The sequence below is a fragment of the Berghia stephanieae genome, chromosome 8 (assembly GCF_034508935.2).
Source record: "Berghia stephanieae isolate SIO BIC M18660-M18661 chromosome 8, UCSD_Bste_1.3, whole genome shotgun sequence".
Classification (NCBI taxonomy): Eukaryota; Metazoa; Mollusca; class Gastropoda; order Nudibranchia; family Aeolidiidae; genus Berghia; species Berghia stephanieae.
In genome coordinates this window covers 18912588-18934070 of record NC_088367.1, presented here as the reverse complement: position 1 = coordinate 18934070, position 21483 = coordinate 18912588, and the positions used below count along the sequence as shown (strand labels likewise).

The 21483-nt window shown below is 34.4% G+C and overlaps 1 protein-coding gene across 4 annotated transcripts; it reads left to right on the top strand.

The window, feature by feature from the left end:
* The first annotated feature begins 319 nt into the window (after positions 1-319).
* Positions 320-20870, top strand: LOC144978309 (transcriptional regulator protein Pur-beta-like). 4 transcript variants are annotated; one of them, XM_078924168.1, is made up of 8 exons: positions 320-487; positions 8064-8078; positions 9395-9504; positions 10751-10853; positions 11912-12030; positions 14012-14144; positions 16086-16198; positions 18143-20870. In XM_078924168.1, the coding sequence occupies exons 1-8, from the start codon at positions 439-441 to the stop codon at positions 18251-18253; spliced, it is 753 nt and encodes a 250-aa protein (XP_078780294.1). In that variant the 5' UTR covers positions 320-438; the 3' UTR covers positions 18254-20870. The 4 variants fall into 4 exon arrangements, with proteins under 4 accessions (XP_078780294.1, XP_078780297.1, XP_078780295.1 ...); XM_078924169.1 differs by having other exon boundaries at positions 349-487; positions 14024-14144; XM_078924171.1 differs by lacking the exon at positions 8064-8078 and having other exon boundaries at positions 326-487.
* Positions 20871-21483: the final 613 nt, after the last annotated feature.

Here is a 21483-nt window from a genome sequence, read left to right as displayed (position 1 = left end):
GGCATTTGTATTAACTCCCTCAGAAATTTAATGTTTTGCATTTAAAATTCCGAATTCCCGAGGATAAATATCAGGACTAAACATCGAGATATTCCACAGCTTCATAAATCCTTATCGCATATTTGCATTCCTACGAACATTTCATTTGATTCAGGATTAACTGTCCTGGCACAACATGTCATTTTATGTAAAGATATTTAAATAAGATAATGGGAATATAGAACTAAACAATAATAACATTGTAATTAGGATGAGAATTGAGAAGGGAATAGATTTTTCCCAAAATTTCGAAAAAGGTTAAATACGTTGAGTACGAGGTGATTTTGATGAAAACCCATTGTGGTTTACGTCATGCATTATTGCGTTGTACTTCATGAATAATTTTTCTGACTTCAAAAGGAGGCAAAAGAATCGCTTTGGAAGGAAGAGGGTTGAACCATGTCGGACCATGAGAGTGTAGATGATCAGCCTCAAACGCAGGCTCAAGGTAATTTAGATTAGAATTTGCAAGATCTTTTTGTTAATACAAAATCTCCAACATTCGATTACACGTGTGGCTGGAGATGATCAGGTTTACCTGCATATGAAATTAGGTCATTATTGTTGTCGCTTGCACCACGGCATGCAAGGCCGTCAGGTGTTTTTTTTTGTTTTTTTTTAGTTGGGTGCCCTTTTTTTTCACAGTTAAAGGGAAAACAATGTTTAAAATTTCGTTCAAATTTTTTAATGCTGACTATCAGTCCTTTATGGCATCCGAATAAGCGCTGACTGAAAGGAGTTTTAGTGTAGCCTAATTTGTTATGGAGGACTGTAGCCATTTTTGTTGTTTACCAACCGCCCGTGCCCATTCTTGATTACGAATCTTATGCACGCGTTGTTGTTTATTGAGGATGGGAGGCCTTCCGAAAGCTCCTCGTGCTAAGGGAAACAACCCACTTATTCCTTCAACTAACCCTAAGAAAAACGCTGTGAATATTCCCAGACAGGGTCTGCCAGCCAATGACGAAAATTGGTTATTCCCAGACAAGTGTCTGGGAATAACCAATTTTCGTAATTCAAATTCAGACACATTTTTGAAACTCCGCTCTTTTAAATAATTATCCACATTCCAGAATATGGAATGTTTCGAAATGCACATAGAAATTAATAAAGTTAATAAAATATCTATGAAAACATGAAATTAAGCGTGTTTTTATGCACCTTGTTGACGGTGTATCTTACGGATCGTTTTTATACACCTCCGTCACGCATGCGCATCCCACCCACTTTCATCAGCGATATTGTGTTTCTGTATTTGGACACGGCGAAAGTTATATTGTGACATCTGTAGGATAAATTTATATAATAATAGGGAAATTCCACGGGTAACGGACTGACAAATCAGACCAAAAATGCTTACATTTTGTGCTCTGAAATGCAATGTATTTATTGTATGGAGCTAATATTTCCCATGCACATGTATCATGTCCGCCCTTATCATATATCAAAAGGATAAAGATGAATCTTTATCAACTTGAATTTTTATGACATTATAATGTTGGTAACAGACTGACATCAGAAAATCCATCTTTTTCAATTTTATATGTAGATGGATCAAACTTTCTGAAGTTAAACCTTCCAGTAACAAATAAGTTCTTTTATAGTAACCATGAGATGTTGTTCTACAACCCACTAGCAATATTTAAAAGATTGTCCAAAATTTGAATCTGCAGTCTTAGAAAAAGTGTCGGTAACGGACTGACAAATGGAGGGTAACGGACTGACACCTCTGAATTTTATTACTCGGAATAACAGTTACTACATAAAATCCAGAGCAAAGAACAAATTATGTAATTATGAGCAACACTGAATACCCAGTGTGATTGATCAAACCAATACTCTTCCTTATATGGATGTCAAGCTACATTGGGTATGATGAGTAACTCGATGGGTGACATCTGATTACCTCAATCCCAATTTTGCTTTTGAAAAAATTAAATAATGAAATAATGATTCGTGGAGTTGAAATCTATTCTGTCACAGTCAAACAGGAACTTTATTTCAACTATGAAATTAAATTATCAAAAAAAAAAAAAAACAATTTAGATAAGAAAGGACTTTAAAACTGGGGAAGGTTTAACATTCTTTTGGTACTTATTTTTGAAGCTTAATTTTTATTCTGTATTTCATCTTGATTCCTCAAGCTTAGGAATTGTCAATAGGCCATGATCGTCACTGCAATCTGGTCATAATATTGGCAGTCAATCTCTTCCTCATCTGCACTTGACCAGAAAGCCAGTTATAAGATCTGAGAAAGATCTTCAAAAATTTCATTTGGACCATTTTATCCTTGATTGTTACAATTTTCCTATGCAGATTGTGGGATATCTCTTACTCTTAGAAGTACATTCTGAGGTTCTGAGGGAGCAAAATAAACTTAAGCCAATTTTGATTCCTGGATGAAATTCACTAACAATTGACAACCTCTTTTTCAGGGTTTTTTACAGGAAACTTTTTTGAATTTTCGTCCTTTCTCTTTTTTCATCTCTCACAATTATGAAATCTTTTTCCCTTGGTGCTCGCCAAAAGTACCTCTTGTCCAAATAGAAATTTTCGATCAAATTATTTTATTTCATCTTGAAAGCCCATTTTTATGATAAAAATATTTATTAAAAAACAATTGGTTGATGTATTGGATGCCCTTAGCAGTACAGGCATAGTTTCATTTTTTTTTTTTTAATTTTTGGGAGGATTGTAGACATTCAAACCCAAAGTTAAATTCAGTATTTTACTTTCCTGTGCTGAAATGTGAGGCAAATGTGGAGTTAGGTGTGCTTGGTTTACTTTCTTTTTGAGTTGTAGTAGATTGATCGGCTTTTCTCTTTTTTTTTCCTTTTTACTTGAAAAATCCCATTATTTCTTTTAAGCGTCCTTTACAATCACTTTCAAGTTTTCTTTGAGACTCCTGCTTTTGTTGCCTATCTTTTTCCTAAACAATGTCGTAATGCCCATCAGTTTTCAGTCTTTCTTGATTATTTGAACCATGGATAGAGTAGGCATTTTGAACCTGTGAATAAAGAAAATTGAACGAAATTACATCATAAGCTATGAAAGTCAAATCGGAATAAAAAGCAAATCGTTTTCTTAAAAATGATATAGCAAAACTAAGAAAATAAAACTCATTTCTAACTTGTATCACATTACTTTGTAACAACTAAAATATTGACATTATACACAGCTAAACAGCTTGCTGACCCACTACATTTAAAGCCTCAGTGACTCGAAAGTTTTTCACATTAATTTAAATGTTTGATTTCTTTTTTTTTTCTCCCAGGGTTTCTTGCCCCTTTAACAGAAGACTACTACTGGCTCCATTGTCATAAGGATATTATAGAACAAAAAACAGTGTTTTTCCCTCAATTCAAACATAGCAAAAATCTTCAAGTGATCAAAAGATTCAACTTACCTATTGCAAAATAGCAGGCTTGATGTTGAAGGCCAGTGTTTGAAATTTTATGATCCAAATGTTTATAAAATGGCTGCCTGATCAGTTGAAACACATTGGAGTGGGCATTACTCTTGAGACTTAAAAAACAACTTGTATATGTTGTTTTTTAATTAAAATAGAATTAGTCAGTCTGTTACTGTCAGTCCGTTACCCTAAAAAATGTCAGTCCGTTACCCAACAAAAGTACCTTAAATGATAAATTTCTTGAAAAATTATCTTACAGTGCTAAAGCCATTCATCTGGGTGGGGATCCTGGCCTCCCATAGTGGGCAGGGTGGCACTTACTGTGTCCTCTATCCCCCTATATCTGTTTTCCAATTTGCTTTCTGTCTTTGTCTCGGAATGAGATTACTTGGTTTTTTCCTAGCCCTGGCCTGAGTCCTAGCTGGGAGGGAAACAGTCAAATGCATAGTTATTGTTTTGGGGGATGATATTTTTTTCCTTGTAAATCATCTTTCTGTTATGTATTATTATATTTATTTTTAATGTATAATGTAAGCTTTTGAGTGTATTCCTCTTTGTTGGATTTTGTGCATGTGTCCGGATGAGACTTATATGTGATTTCAAACTAAGTACATTGATGGTTTGCTCTTGGAATCTGCATCTGATCCCTATTTGTTCCCAGTTCCCCTTTGTCTTCCTTTCTCTTGGGTGCTTTAATTGTAATTCTAGAACTTTTTACTATCCCATTTTCTTCCTTTTTACTGGCGCTGATATAACCTAAATGTGTTGCAAGCGCCGTAAAACCCTTAAAAACAAAAACAAAGCCATTCATGTAAGAACAGAAAATCTGAAATAGTGAGTCTGTACAACTATCACATCTTTCGTAGATGAAAAAATACTGTTTTAATGGTAACGGACTGACATACAATTTCCCAAGGTCATTAAAACGACCAATGAGGACAACATTTAATTAAAATCGCAAATTTGAATGTTTATATAGGTTCCTGATACTTATAATTGTTTTAATATCAATAAACAACAGCAAAGGTGGCTATAATTTTGTAGAAGTTGCAAGATTTATAATATTGAGAAAATATTCTTTTCATTCTTCAAATAGGGGATGCCCTTACATAAAGCTACAATAAGCATCCTGTACCACAAATATGCACGAAATATCCTTATATTCATAATCCTGAATGATTTTCCAACAAATTGGTACCAAATTTTAATATGTTATTAAGAATTTATAAAACACCCCTTCGGTTGACATTTTCATGGAATTTCCCAATAATGATTTGAAGAATCGAAATATAAAACCAGAAAATAGAAGTTGCATGCATTGAAGGTAAAATCATGTTTAGAAAGACCTTATTAAATGTGATGAACAGTCAGGTGGCTCTGTAACTGTAGCGCAGTGGACAAGCTGTCAGACTCTAATCTTGAAAGTACCGGGTTCGATTCCCATTGTAGACATTTTTTATGTTTTAAATTTACTTTATTTATGTTTGCTTTTTTGCTTTTTTTTTTTTTCAAAAACTTTTTATCATGTTGAAAAACTTCGATTTTAATTTTCTATAATTATATATTTGAGATCAGTAGTGCCATGTTTCTTTTTACTTTTGATTTTTAAAATTGTTATTATTATTATTCTTTTATTTATTATCATTGTATAAACGTACATCGGTTATCACTGAGCAGCGTGCTAAACTACAATCTAAAACTATTTAAACCTCATGGACGTATGCAGCAACATTTTCATTAATTTACCATCACCTCCATAAAAACGATGCGTTTTTGTATACCTCCAATGGAAGTGCATAAAAACGCCACCTTTATTTATTTATTTGAGATCAGTTCAGTATTTGTGTGCCATGTTTCTTTTTACTTTTGATTTTTTAAATTATTGTTATTATTCTTTAATTTATTATCATTGTATTAACGTACATCGGTAATCAATAAGCAGCGTGCTAGACTACAATCTAAAACTATTTAAACCTCATGGACGTGTGCAGCAACATTTTCATTAATTTACCATCATCGCCAATGGAGGTGCATAAAAAGGTGCGTTTTTGTACACCTCCAACGGATGTGCATAAAAACGCCACCTTCATCAATATCCCAAAAATTGTGGCCAGAATGAACAAATTATATAAACAAAAGATGATCAATAAAGTTAACAGGTAGTGAAAATTTTAATGGTTGGTGGACGATGAACAGATTTGATGATTAAAAACTTCCTTCCTGGTTGAAAATAAAAAGGCGAATTGCCAGTTTGACGTTTTCAGTTCAAGTTCAATGTGACAAAAGAAATTTCATTGATCCATTTGCTTTTTTAATAAAAAAAACTGGATTTGACATTTGATCACTATTTACTTTCATCTTGTGTTTAATTATCACTTAATATTGACTGTTTTGGGACACAAATAATCACTGGCATTTTTTTCAGAATATTTGGTGTTTTTAATGCCTAGTTTGGCATTTTGCATAAAATCTTTCTGCCAACTTTTTGCATGTGTCTGGGAATTATAAACTAACTTTAACTAACCCTAAAAGGAAAAAATCAAACACCCTGGTACTAGTAGTAGTAGCACCTTTTTTACAAAGACTTTTTCATAGTATGTTAAAAATAGAGATTATTTGGCTGGTTTGACGTTGGTTTTAAAAAACATATTTTGAACACTGTCGTTATTAGGAAGGACTTCCGTAGATTCACAGCGCGCCTAAAGAGGGGATTTTTATTAGGCCGGCTTTATTTCTCCGAACGCTCAGGAAAATAAACTGAACTCTATTTCTCCGAATGGTCGGCTAGCCTCCAGTAGCTGGTGGGTTACAGACGTGATGTCGATGCAAAAGTATATGCTCAGAGTGGGCAGGGAATTCTTAACGAATCATGAAGCTAGAGCGTTTTCTAGGCATATTGTTGACAAAGACAGGTTTTATCACGAAGTTGTGCTGTCGTGAATACTCCATGGCGTGTTCATTTTTGCACTTTGCGCTGCACTATCAAATAGAGAACAGAGGCATAGCTAGATATAAAGCCAAAGTCTCAAGACGGGAACAGAGGTTGAAAGTCAAGATAGCACAAATTCTAGATAGAATTTTGCACTGGCAAAAGAAACTCCCCGAAAAATGCATACACATTCATCATTCACACACTCTTGCATCGCAAAAACCAAAAATATCTTGAGAATGGGGTCTGTTCGGAGAAATAGGGGTTGCATTATTTTCCCAAGCATTCGGAGAGATAGTCACTTCGTTTCTATTATTATCGGGGGGGGGGGTACGAATTAAGGACATATCCCTGAGCTTTGCAGTCTCACAGCTATTTCAGTTTTGTTTTTTTCCCCACATATTTGTCTCGCTAGCTGAACACTAAAGAGAACCATTTTATCTCTGGTAGTAGTTTGGATGGTATACCTGCCAACTGTCCTTAAAAATTGTGACTTGTCCCGATTTGGTGATCAGGTGCCTGATTCATGGACTGAGCCTGCGACTATAATCCGAGACTATATTCATTGTCTCGGACTAAAACGCGCTACGAGCTATTCATGAAGCCAAACTATGCAAAGTCTTAGACTAAACGAGGGACGAAACAGGTGAAATTTACACGCGCGATCTAGCAGGCATAAATAACGTAGTCTGGGACTAATTCTCAAAATTGTAATATGTGCTAATGGTTGGGGGAAGTAATGTACAGTGAATAAGCATCATATAAGTGTCATCGTTGCGTGTATTTACTAAAACTAAAACTATCACACACATTCTTAAACAATTTTTACAGCCTACACTATTTTTCTCTCTCTCTCTCTCTCTCTGTGTCTCTCTCTCTCTCTCTCTCTCTCTCTCTCTCTCTCTCTCTCTCTCTCTCTCTCTCTCTCTCTCTCTCTCTCTCACTTACGTTTAATAACAGACACATTTTGTTCCAGGTGGTTCATAATGCAGGATAGTTGCTGGGAAGGCTGTTCGGAGCACGATTCAGAAAGTCTTTTGTGGAGGGGGGGGGGGGGGCAAATAAGAAGAGGAAATAGATGTGATTTCTGTGCTACATCGCATGCGCAGCTGGAAAAGTTACACATTTCTATGACGTTTTGTCATACTTTTCTGGGGAATCCCCAGTTAAAAATAGATGGACCTCTGTAGGCTCGGACTTCCCCAAGTCTTGGGCTACGAAGTCTCAGACTTAGTTATAGTCTCTGTCCATGAATCAGACCCCTGGAGAAAGTTTTTAAAGACAAAATGTGGGACTGTTATAAGTTTGGAAATGGCCCTTGCATGTGCCAGAATTATGCATTTTTGACTTGCAAACTGAACCAAGGTACTGGAATATGCTCTAACTCTATATTTTGGGGGTTTTTTTAGTGGGGGGGGGGGGGGGGTCATTTACGGTATTGTGCTTGAGGGTGTCCCAATTTAGTGCTTTGAAAAGTTGGCAGCTATGGGATGGTGAGCCACACACACACATACACACTTGACAACCTTTGGTCTAATTTGAATTAAAATATTAAGAATTTGCAAGATAATTTATTTTTGAAAATGAAATCAGGAGTTCAATCGGAATTTATATTGTGTGTTCTCTTTTTGACTTAGCAAATATCTTGTGTCATAACTTACATTATTTTCTATATTTCCTCAGAGTCGGGGGATGCTGGTAAGTTCAGTTTACTAATTAACTTCTTTAAGTTTATATTCCCCCTAGATTAATTACAGTCATCATAATTATCTACCCCCTCCCCCACCCACCCATTAAAAAGTGGCCTGAAATTCCCCATCCTTTATTTGCTCGAAAATCATTGTATTTATTATTATTGTTGGATTATAATTTACATGATATTTTCATACCTGCCAACCCTTCCGCTTTTGGTGGAATCATTCCTATTTTCACTCTTCCTTTTTGTGCTATTCCGCCATTGTGTCAAAAATTCTCATTTTCAAAAATGATGATGATAATGGTAATAATAAAAAAGAGCAAAGAAGGGGGGGGGGTGTGAAAGAAGTGTAATTCCTATTTTTTGTCTTAAATTCCTGTTTTCAGGCGTTCTGATTCCACTTTTGGAATGTGAAGGGTTGGCAGGTCTGTACTTTATGTGAAATTATCTCAAATCATTAATCTGGGCATCCGAAGTTTAAAGATACTGATGACTTCTGTTTCTTTTCTTTTTCTTTTCTTTTCTTTTTTTTTATTTTTTATTTTATTTTATTTTTTATTTTATTTTTTTCCTCTCTGATTTAACCTCATCACTTCTCAGTCACCCCATGGCCACCCCATAGATCAAACCTGCACATCAATGGTGAAGTCTAGGCATAGAATAGCTTCGAGAAAAGTATGCTGTTAGATTTTTACCAATTTTGCACTCGGGGGTTCCTTTTACTTTTATCTTAACCTTTTGGGGGGTGGGGAGGGGTAGTAAATACCTGCCAACCCTTCCTCTTTTGACGGAATTGTTCTTATTTTAACTCTTTCTTTCCGCCATTCCACCATTGTCTCAAGAATTCTGATTTTCAAAAACTAATAATAATAATGAGAGAGAAAAGGGGAAATTAATTGCACCACTTTCCCTATTCCATTATGAATGTGATAGTTTTGCCAGTTGTGCCAGATTACTGTCTATATATGTGTTTGGTAGAAATTTTGATAGGGATCCATTAGTGGTAGGAAATTCCTATTTTCTGACGTTCTGATTCCACTTTTGGAGGTCTGGGAGTGCCATTGAATCGTGAATTTTTTGACATTAATATCATATCTATTCTCTTCCTTTTTATTGATGCTGAAATAATAGAAATGGATGCATTCTTGGTGCTTTGGTCTCAAGCGAAAAAATTCTGCAAATTTTAAACTGAAGGATTATTATGATAAAATTCAGATTTTAACCAGTGTGCTCTCTCTATGATTTCATCTTTATTTCTGTATGTTTAGCAGTTTTTTATAACACTTATATTTAAGAGCTCTCATGTCACTTGTTTCAGGAGGTCCTACAGAGCAAGAACTTGCTACACGTACCTTACACATCCAGTCTAAAAGGTTCTACCTTGATGTAAAGCAGAATAGGAGGGGGAGGTTCATCAAAGTGGCTGAGGTCAGTTTATTTTAAGAACAAACATTCCTTAACCACTTGACTGCTGAGTTAAAATTTTGAAGTGCATTAGAATGGGGACTTAAAATGGTTCAAAGTCTAGATAACATATGCAGTTTTATAGTTTGCGCTACCTCCAAAACTGTCAATCAGAATGCCTTAAACCTATACTTATTTGGAAAGATATATATATTTAAATTTTAAGAAATATGGAATAGAATATTCAAAATCTTGAGATTATGGGCTGTTTTGTGTGCATGAAGTGTTGGCAAGTCATAAAACTCACTTCATTTTCATAATTCAAAAAAAATATATTTGATTTCAGAAAATCCAAAGTGTCCATCTCATGTTACCAGTTTGAGAGAAAAATGTCTAACAAACAGTTAAATTGAAAGAAGTTGTTTATAACAATTGATTCTTGTAACTAAGTTGGGCTGTGACTTCTTAGAGGAAATTTCCTTCTGACTTGCACCAATTTATTAGCTAATTTTGTCATAAATTCGCTTCAAATGGCAATTGGAATAGTCAAAGCAGCCATTTTGTAAATGAGAAAGAGTCGCCATTTGTTGTACATGGTAGACAACTGAAAAGAAAAGTGGCCTAAGCTTGAGGACAAATTTGTCGGCATTGCAGTCAAGTGGTTAAAGATGTACATAGTGTGAGCCAAGCTACTAGTTATTGCTACTGTCATACAATGCACAACACTCATTTGGGCCAAAAATCTTTTACTTTTACTTTTATGTCTTTTGCTTTGGGGTTTAACTTTGAAATTGGAAACTTTTTGACAAGGTGGGGGTCATATTTTATGACAACAATGGAGAAAATGTGTTTTTCCAGTGTATAACAGATAGTAAATTGAATATTTTCCTGTATTTTTTTTTTTTGAAAATTGGAATTGGGTAATATTATTAGTTATATTTGATATTTCATCCAGGAAACTGAATCATCTAAAAGGGTTCATAAAAATACTGTCTTGCGCTATGTTTTTATTTATGGGAAGTAGAAGGTTTACAACAGTTCTTTGTTCCTTCGTTTTATGTTGATTTTTTTGTTTCAAATTAGTCATTAATTGTTTTGAGCAGTGTCTGCCATTGTCAGAGGTATTAGAATGTTGAATAGGTTAGAAAAGCAACAAGGTGAAGTTGTATTTTTTATTTATTTATTATTATTTTTAAATCTGTCCATGTTTGTCAAAGTTTTATTTAATTTAGTTCTTTCCAATGTATATTTATTTTTGTTTGGTTTTTAGGTTGGTGCAGGAGGCAAGAAAAGTCGCTTGCTTCTACCCATGTCATCTGCTGCAGAGTTCAGGGACTACTTGTCTGAATTTTCAGATCACTACGCATCATTAGGTACACCTTTTTTATATTCGTTTTAGTATCTTCCTCTTGGATAGAAAATTTACTCTCTGTTATTACATATATTCTTCTTGTTTGTCATCTATGGGAGAAAGAGTGCCTAAGCTTTACAAGTAGACATATAGTCCTTTTCTCTTTAGTCAACAAGAGATTTTCTTGATTGTCTTTTATCTGTTGTGACAGATATAACTATTTTACAAATGATCTTACCGATCACCTATACTTGTGATCACTTTTCGATTTCTTGGGATTTTTATCCATTTATGAATTATAAGCTTTTCCGTACATACTTTCTTAACATGTGTGGAGAGAACCCTGTCACTTGCAGTTCGTACTTAGACTTGGTTAAAATGGTACGATCACATCATCACACTATAACAAGGCAAGCTGAAGTAACATCATAAAGATACAGGGCTGCCTCGTGTCCCACATTATGCGGGACAGTCCCCCATCACTGTCTCAGGTCCCGCATTTCTCCCCAGTTGTTGCTAGAGGAGAATATGACTGTGCTACCATCCTCTATGGTCAATCAATACTTATGTTGTGTGTCTGATTAGTCCCTTCAAAGTGTATATAGTTGATGTCGGATAACATTATATTTTAGGAGGTCCATGAATGAGGTATTATTATTATATGATGCCTTGAGATATTTTAAACTAGATCCAATTGGTAATATTATCGTGTACTGTCGACTATTGTCCCTATTTAATTTTGGCAGTGTGTGTGCCTATTGTTCCGTCCCTCGTTCTGCCCCAAAGTATTCTTCATTTCGACTCTCTGAACTTGGCAGCCCTGAAGATAGGTTATGATCCTCTTATCCATTGTCAACATAAGAATTTCCCAAAGAAGCTCTCAGATGATAGATGTGAGAGACGTCAGAGGTCTTTTCTTCCCAACCACATCAGGCTTATTATTACAAAACTGTAGTAGTCTTTCAATATCCATCATTTTCATTTAAAATTATTATCTTGCCTTTGAATTGTTGATTACAAAAGATATATTCATGTGGAATTTTAATTATTTTTTTTTTTGATTTACCTTTTTTTTTCCAGGACCAACCAACTCTGAGACTCCCCCCGAAGATGGCAAGCTAAAGAGTGAGATGATTGTAAAGGACAACAGACGTTATTATATGGACTTGAAGGAAAACCAGCGTGGAAGATTCTTAAGGGTGGGTATTGTTGCACTTTAGTACTTGTATCATTGGTATATTGATTAGTGTTCCTGTCAAATTCAAATGAACAACCTAAGATGGTTTATTTTTTATTTTTTGAGTGTTTTTTTAAATATATATTTTTTTTTTTCATATTTTAAACAAGGACTGTATTTGTTATTGTTTTATTTTTATTTTTTAAGGGGGGGGGGGAGTAACCCTGTTATCATTTTATTTATAGATGTGTATTGTTTGATATTGTCATTTTGTTGTTTTCTTTCTTTTCTTCTTCTTTTTAAAAATTTTAATTATTTTTTTAAAAATGTGATTTCGCTTTATTTTAGAGTGGTTTTTTTTTTTAAGATAGTCATTCAGTGATGTTAAAATGGTTTGTTTCTTCTTTTTTTTTCCCTCTAATTGTTTTTTCTTTCATTTATATTTTGATCTTGGCTAAATCCACGTGGTTGAGATAAATAGATGGTTAGGAGTGGCTTAGACATTTTTAAAAACAAAATTATCGCTTCTGATGATAGAGAGACCCAATGGTTATGGATTAGATTGTTAATTGCTCCAACATTATCACCAGTACTGTTATCATTTCTACAACAACCTTTATCCCTTTTTAAAAATCTAGATTTTTTATTGTGAAGCTCCTCACTTTGTGAAAAGTATGTTTGGAATATTTCATTCTGGGAATATGACGACAAATCGGGGGAATTGTCCGGAATGTGATATGGAACTGAGGAGGCTCAGTCTATTTTAAGCTAGTTTGATACCAAACCATTTTACCCAAATGGTATTTTAACATACAGAAGAGATAAGAATCCGTTGTTTTGGACTTCACTGGCAAAGTTCAATTTCACTCCAATCATATTGAGACTGGCTTTATTCACATTGTTGTTACCACTGTCATAGTATACATTGTCAAGACTTAAAAACCAGATAAATTATGATTCCAGATGAATTTAGTCTCGTTAATGGGTTAGGAAATTATAAGAATGGGACGGAAAAGCAATTAACCTTTATATGTTATTTGCATTCATATATATATATATAATTTTAATAATTAATTGTTGGTTTCTTACATATATCCTGTAACTATTTTTTTTTAACTGCTCACTTTCATAATGAGTAGGTTTTTTATAATTATAATTTCAAATTTTTATTTATTGTAATTTTCTGCTTTTTCTGAATTTTTTATTTATTTATTTTTCGTATTTCATGCATGACATGATATCATAAATAATGTTCATAGTCCTTGGTGTTTTCCTGTGGATATTTTGTGTTGCTTTGAGTGTCGGATGCAATGTGAATTGACCAATTTTTCATGCTCTCCATGCTCATAACACATGTCTGCATTTTCTCACCTTTACTTTTGCAACTCCCTTTTCCATCAAAGGAGAGGTGTCATGAGGACATCATCACCACATTATAGTTTTCAAATGTCGTTTCTTTTGGGAATAATTAGCTTGTTTTTTCTTCTTAAAAGGGGTGGTTTGAGAACATTGTTTCCTTCCTCCCTCTCTCTCTCTCTCTCTCTCTCTTCTCTCTCTCTCTCTCTCTCTCTCTCTCTCTTCTCTCTCTCTCTCTCTCTCTCTCTCTCTTCTCTCTCTCTCTCTCTCTCTCTCTCTCTCTCTCTCTTTCTCTCTTTCTCTTTCTTTATTTTTTTTTGTATGTGTCCTCTCTTCTCTGAGTTATTTTGTAAGCTAGCTTCTTCTCTTCCCAAAGTCCAGCGATTTTTGCAATCACCTAAATGGAATTAACTAACGTTTTTTACAAATGCAACTAAGTATCCAGTTTTATGTTGGAAAGCTTGAACAGTCTTGGAACAGGGCTAATTTGCAATAAATTCTTCTGGACTCAAAATCATTCTTTGGTTAAGATGAAATCTTATCACATATGGGAATTTTAGAAAAGCTGTTGAATGTGAAAAGGGAGTTGCGATTCACACGGCCTCATTCTCATCTCATGTTTTCCTCACACCTGTGCCTAACATCAGGTTTCTGAACAGGTCTCTCAGACGATCCCAAGGGGAGGACCTCGATCGCAGATTGCCATTCCTGCCCAAGGTATGATTGAATTCCGTGATGCCCTTACAGAACTTCTTGATGAGTTTGGCACTGAGGATCTAGGTAGGTCACTGACTTCTTTGTCATGTATTTGACATGTTGCCCACAATGTTTTCTGAATGTTAATGATGGATGTAAACTTATTTTTGATTAAGAACATATGAAGGACATCCGACTGACCTTATAATTGCAAGAGCGGTGATTTTGAGAAAAAATTGCTTTTTTTTTTTTTTTCCCTGTCTTGTTTGTTTAGATCGCACGACTATTCCCGTCAAATATCGGGATAATGATTTGTCTCTGGTCGTAAGGATACAGATGTGGGGGGCACACAGTGCTTGCGCAGTTAGAGTTGGATGCCCTTGATGTCCATTGCATTAACATAGAATGTTATGGGCTCATAACCCAGTCTGTAATCAACACAGCGCTGTAAAACCCTTAATCACAATCCTTTTGTCCACGTTTGATTTGGATTACACTGTAAAGGACATAGAGTTTGTTTTAATGAGATCATTGGTGAAAGTCTGCCATTACACGTTGGTATGTTGACTCTTATAAGATGGTGGCGGGAACTTGTTTTAAAACTAACATCTCTTTCAATTACATTTATCTTTATGAGCTCTCATCCATGAATGAGACGAAGTACTATATATATTTACCATTATTACAGAAGCTTTAAATTCCTATAGTCTCATTATTGTAATGCATCGGGAATGATACAGGAGAACGTATATCTTATTATCTGGGTGGGGTTCCTGACCTCCCATAGTGGACAGGGAGGTACTTACTGCGTCTTCTATTCCCCTATATCTGTTTTCCAACTTGCTTTCTGTCTTTGCCTTGGAATGAGATTACTTGGTTTTGTCCTGGTCCTGGCCAGATGTCCTGGCTGAGAGGCAAATGTATAGTTAGTTTTGGGAGATGATATTTTTTCCCTTGTAAATCATCTCTCTTGTTATGCACTATGTTTCTTTATATTATATATGATTTGTAAAACATTTGAGTGTGTTCCTCTTAGTGGGGTCCTGTGCTTGTGTCTGGATGAGACTTTTACTACTTTTAGGTGATCTCAAACTAAGTACACTGATAGTGTGCTCTTGGAATCTACATCTGTTCCCTATTTGAACCAATTCCCCTTTGTCTTACCTTTTCTTGAGTGCTTTAATTGTAATTCTAGAACTTTTTCTATCCCATATTTTTCCTTTTTACTGGCGCTGATATGACCTCAATGTGTTGCAAGTGCGTAAAACATATTATCTTATTACTTTGTCATAGAACAGTAAAATTTGACTTGGGAATTTTTTTGTGGGAGAAAAGAAAACTTTTTAATCAAATATTGCAGGCACAGTAAAATGCATGACAACTAAACAGAACCAATAATTTTTGTGCCATGTTTCTGAATATGTTGCATAATTGGACTGGGCAGGATTCCTGATCTCCCATAGTAGGCAGGGAGGTGCTTACTGTCTTCTATCCGCCTATATCTGTTTTCCAATTGCTTTCTGTCTTTGTCTTGGAATGAGATTACTTGGTTTTACCCTGACGAATCCTTGGCTGGGAGTGAAACAGTCGAGTGTATGGTTATAGTTTTGAGAGATGATATTTTTTTCCTTGTAAATTATCTCTCTGTTATATATTGAATTTTTGTTTTTTTAAAATATGATTTGTAAACATTTGAGTGCGTTCCTCCTAGTGTCGGGATGAGACTTTTAGGTGATCTGAAACCATGCACAATGATAGTATGTTCTTGGAATTTTCATCTGTTCCCTATTTGTGCCATTTCCTTTTGTCTTACTTTTCTTGTGCGCTTTTAATTCTTCAACTTGTTTCACTATCCCATTTTCTTCCTTTTTACCGGTGCTGAAATGACCTAAATGTGTCGCAAGCACCGTAAAACCAATTAAAACGAAACAAACATTATTGTAGGGAAAGATTTGTTTACTAGTTTGTGTTTGGATGGTGAGTGCTGAGGTCAAAGTTCTCATTTTATTTTAACTATTCCTCTAGAACCAGCAAATGAACTCCCAGAAAGCCGGTCCATCCGGGTGGAGAATAAAATGTTCTACTTTGATGTTGGTTCTAATCGTAGAGGTGTCTACTTGAGGGTGTCGGAGGTCAGCGTGAGTATCCCCAATTTTTTATTTTCTCATATTTTTCCTTTAAAATAATGTTGGTAGATTTCCAGTATGGATGCGCTTGGAGAGTTTTGTTAAGTCATTTTTAACTAAGTTGGGTTTTTTAAATTGTTTTTTTAAAAATGTGTGTAGCTAATAAATAAACGAAAGGTCATCACCAATTTCCTTTAATTTTTTTAACATTGATAGAACAGTGGTATCCTTATAAAAGTTTGTGTGAAGAAGCAATCACTCGACTGTGGGTTTGTTTGTTTTTTCCACAAACAGAACGTTATAGTACTAGATCTCTGTAAATTGGTGTTTACAGACTTGTGAATTGGTATGTAATTGTTTATTTTAATATGACATTCTTTCCTAGGTATACTAATAGTGGAAATTTTACAAGCTTGTGCAAAGATGAAAAGAAAAGAATTAAAAAATTGAGCAAAAAGTGGCACCAGTTTTTGAAATTGTTTAGTTTCTTTATTTCGACACAAATAAGGGATGAGGGGTAATGCATTTTGTTTCGAAAATATCCCAAGTTACAAATTAGGGGGCAGGCAAATGATCTAATATTAGGTATGGAAAACCCAAATTTAGATTATATAGCTGTTGTCTTTTTTTTTTTCTTGATTAAAATGGTACAAAAATGAGTAAAAATTAAAAAGGATATGCAATTTCGAAATTCGAAAATCGCCCAAATTCGGGCTGCTTTGAAAGCAACCTTTCGTTTGTTTTCAAAATGCCATATTTTCATAAATAAACAAGCCAGACTTCTGAAACTTAGGAACAATGCACATCTTTTTATGAACAATATGTGTAGTTTTTTCCTGAGCTCAACTTTAAGCAAAATAGAAATAATTAGTCCCCAAAGTACCCGACACAGTCAAAATTGTCAATTTCAACACGAAGTTGCAAAATATCAGCAACTATCGTATCTCTTGCCTGAGCCGGCGTATGAGTGAAGTGAATACTGCAAATGTTGTAGTTTCGTTTTCAGTTGGTTGGTGAATGCAAAGCTATAAATTTACTTTCTTAAACATAAACAAGCTGTGATTAAATATTTTCTTTTGATTCTAGAATCATCCAAATTTTCAAATTTTTCTTTAATTTTTTATCAATTTAAAGTTTTTAACTTGAAATCTCAAGCTTTGGATGGAAAGATTAATAAAAATGCGAATCTGGTATCGAATGAGAGCTTGTTCAATTTTCTTTCTGCTGCCATTGACGTTGCTATTAATAGTGCTGATGCGATCAACCGAGCGCAGAGAAAAGGCAGTTTGGGTAGCAGAGTTCCAAAATTTACTCCTCTTCTTCAACTCAGAGCTATGAAATAACGGCAAATCCTATAAAAAAGCATACACATTTTTTTAAAGATAAAGATTTGAGATTTTAATTTGTTACCAAATTGGTTTTAATTGACGGACTAAAAATGAGAAATAGAGAGTGACGATTCGAGTTGATATTCTATGTTTGCCAATAAAGCCATGACTCGATAAGAGGTTTTGCTTACCTACTATTATGTGTATGAAACAGTACCGGACAAAACAGAATGACATATTCAAAAACATCTAAAACATTCATCCCGTCTTGACTGGGAATTGAACCTCAGACCTCCTGATTAACCACATTATCTATTACTCGGGTAACCTCTGTGTTTTTCTTTTATCTTTCTTTCTGTTTTGTCTTGAGCTGTTTCATACACGCTTTTCAGAGTTCGGGTCTTTTGCCTCGGTCTAGCCTCAAAATTGTGACATTTATTGGCAAATTATCTTTTTTTATCATGCTCCATGAAATGGGATCTTATTTATTTTTAATATGAGAGAAGCTTCTCTTGTTCTTGGATAGAAGATGAAGCCGAGCTGCAATTTTTCCTCTGTTAGTCGTTGATTTATGTTGTCTTCTCATACTAATTAATTTATATTTTAAAAACTTCATTTAATCATTTAGGTCAGAAACAACTTCCGTACATCAGTCACCATTCCAGAACGTTCTTGGGGTAAGTTCCGGGACATCCTAGGGGAATACGCTGAGAAGTCCACAGTTAAAGATACAGAATGAAAGAGCAGTGCCAGTGGGGGATATCTATAGCATCTTGCTATACAAACAGGAAAAGAGAGGCGCACGCATACACACACATACACACACCTGGACTCGCTGATGTCGGCCGACAGAGGGAATAATGATAATATGTTGTATAAACCACCAGAGACTTGAGTGTGTGTTTGGTGTTGTTGTTGTTGTTGTCGATAATGGCAGTTAATAGTGTGTAGTTTGATTTCATTAATGCAGATGCGATTGGATGGTGATGAATGAGTGGGCAAATGAAATTGATTTGATTTTTGATTAGACCTGCCCATTGTTTGTTGTGTTCATGGATTGTTGTGGTGGTGGTGGTGATGTTGGATGTTAAAAAGCAAGTGTTCAATTAAATTTGTATATTATAGTTTGAGGAGATATGGCTTGAAAAATTCAACAGTTCAATCATCATAAGCATTGGATTTTGCAATCGTAGTTCTCGATGGAAGGCAACTGAAATGAATGTTCTTTGTAATCTTTGATTATGACCCTGTGCTAGTTTTGATTTTCAGTGAAAGGGGAAACTGTTTAAATCTTCTCAAGGAGCAGCCAAACTCATGAACTTGAGATTTGGGTTATGCGTTTGTTCAAATTTGACATTGCATACGTCAATTGGCAAGGATGTATAAATTTATCTGTAAGCAAGGACTGGTTTATTGCAATTTTGGTGAGACTTTTTAATGGTTACAAGTTTCACACTGGTATAGTATCTGAAAGTGCATGGATAGAATGCAACATCGGTAGTGGTGTCACGCTATTCTAAGTAGATGAGCATACAATCAATCGCTCAGGCAAATACGCCTTTCTCTGTCCGAAAAGGACACCTGACTTTAATCTGTCAATGGTGAAGTCTAAGAGGCACAATGAAATGACTTCTTGTCATCTCCTATTGTTGCTATGTTTGTTGATCTGAAAAAGGGAGAGACACAAAGTGGACAGTTGGTCCAGATAGGTCTCCCTCATATTCCACAAAATTATTTTATATGTTATATTTAACTTGCTTTTTTTTTATTTATTTTTTTTTTTTTTCATATTACTATTCTTCAGCGATGCAACCATTCTTTTTGCAATCTAGTCCGTTTATTTACTTTTTTTTTTCATTTCAATGCCATGCGCTTCCATTTTTTTTAGAAAATAAGAAAACCCCTATCTCTCTCCATTAGAAATATACAGATTTAGCATTTTATCAGTTAGGTCTTGTTTTTGGTTTGTGATTTTTTTTTTCTTCTCTCTCAACAATATTATGGATTTAAAATTTTTGACTCGCCACTTTGAGGAATAGAGTAGCCAGAGTCATTTTATCTTTACCTAAGTTTGATGTGCTTTAGTTGTTTTATTTTTTTCCACAGAAAAAGTTGTATAGTGTTTTGTGAAAACTGTAATTGCTTTTCTGATTTGTTGTTACATCTTTCCGATCTTTCTAGCAAAATTTTTGGGCGTTTCAAACAGTATTTTTATGAATTGGTCATCATTTGATTTGTTTTTATGTCAAATGTAGCCATCGCCTTATGGTGGCTTCTACTGGTTAACATGTCTCCTTTCTTTCTTAGCATAATTTGTCTGTCATGCGTAAATGCATCATAGTGTGCATGCGTAGTGTGAATGGTTACAGTCGGATTGTTGGTGTAAGGTTTTGACTGGATGCAAGCAAGCGTATCTTACATATTCATCATTTGATCTTTTAATTTAACATAATATTATTGCTTCATCATCACTGATCATGATATTTAAATCTTAAATGTATTTTGTATGAATGAGAATGTTTTAAAGTTAGTGGGGTCATACATTTTATTTATGGAATAGTGTTGTTTTATTGCCATTGTCATTAGTGTGTAAGCATAGGCTCATTATGTTTTGTTCTGGTTTTTTTTCCATTTCATTTTGTTATGTACAGATTATTGTAGATCTTTTCTTATTTTTTAATAAATTGACAATTTAAAGTTTCCCTGGAGTTTATTTTGTTTTTTGGGTCTGTTTTTTTCACATTAGTTGGAATTTGGATTTACGCCAATGCTGTTCCTTTTTTGATTATCTTCAAATGTTTTTAAGTGCCCACATGCTACGTTGAAGACGATTCAAACACGATATATGTCTCTGACATTCTTCATTAGTAGATTATGTGTGGAACTGATTGTGCTCAAGAAGTGAACAGATTTTCTTTTAATTAGATTGTTGTTCAAAATCCCTTAAACTTAAGGGGAACATATAGACTCACTGGAATACGTATGATGGCAAAATTCAAAATTCTTTCAAATTTTTAATAATGAAAACTTTTATGGTTGTTGTGTTATTGATTTTTGTTTAAATTTCATTTGTTTTTTAAAACTATTTTTGTAGTGCATGAGTTAAGTTGCGCTTTTGGAAGGTTGATGAGAGAATCCTGTTTATCATTCTTATTAATATCTTTGTATTATATAAATGAGATTATCATGACCCAAATCTCATGTCTCAGATTGCATGACTCATCACCAATTGCATTAGATAATGCATTTTATTTTTGAAGTCTTGCCATTTCATTAGATAAATTATCATATCCATACAAAAGGAGTATCACATTGTTGAAAAATAAAGAAAAACACACTGATTTACAATTTATCAATACAAGTTTAAATGTATTTGTGTCATTAAGAATTCCCTGTCGACTTCTTTGTCATCTCTATCCTCCTATACTATTTGATAAGTCCATTTCTTATGATGTTGCTCTGCCTCATGACTTTAGATAAGAAAAGTCAGTTCTTATTGTAGACCTGTAAATTCTCAGTCAATTAACTGAACTCAGTCAATTCAAATATTATGTTAAAAAATGAAAGAAAGAAGGAATTCATGAATCGTAGTCAAATGACCGGAAAGTAATTAGGAATGTTCCTCAGCGCTACGCATAGCTCATGGGCCGTTTATATTAACTATGGATATACAGTAGAGCATGCCTATAGCGGGACTTTTGGTCCCAGCAGAAAAATCCCGCTGTAGGCAAGCTCCCGCTATAGTAAAGCAGGGGAAAATGTCCCAAAAATATACACGATTACCTCCCTTGAATGTCAATAAATTTAACGTGACCCATGAGCCTTGAAACTGAAATGGACTATCTTTGGTTCACTTTTTTTTTTTGTTTTTGTTTTGTTTTGTTTTGTTTTTTTTTTTTGGGTTTTTTTTTTGTTTGTTTTTATGTGTGTTTTATGTGTGTTTTGTTTTTATTGGGGGGGTCTGAGGTT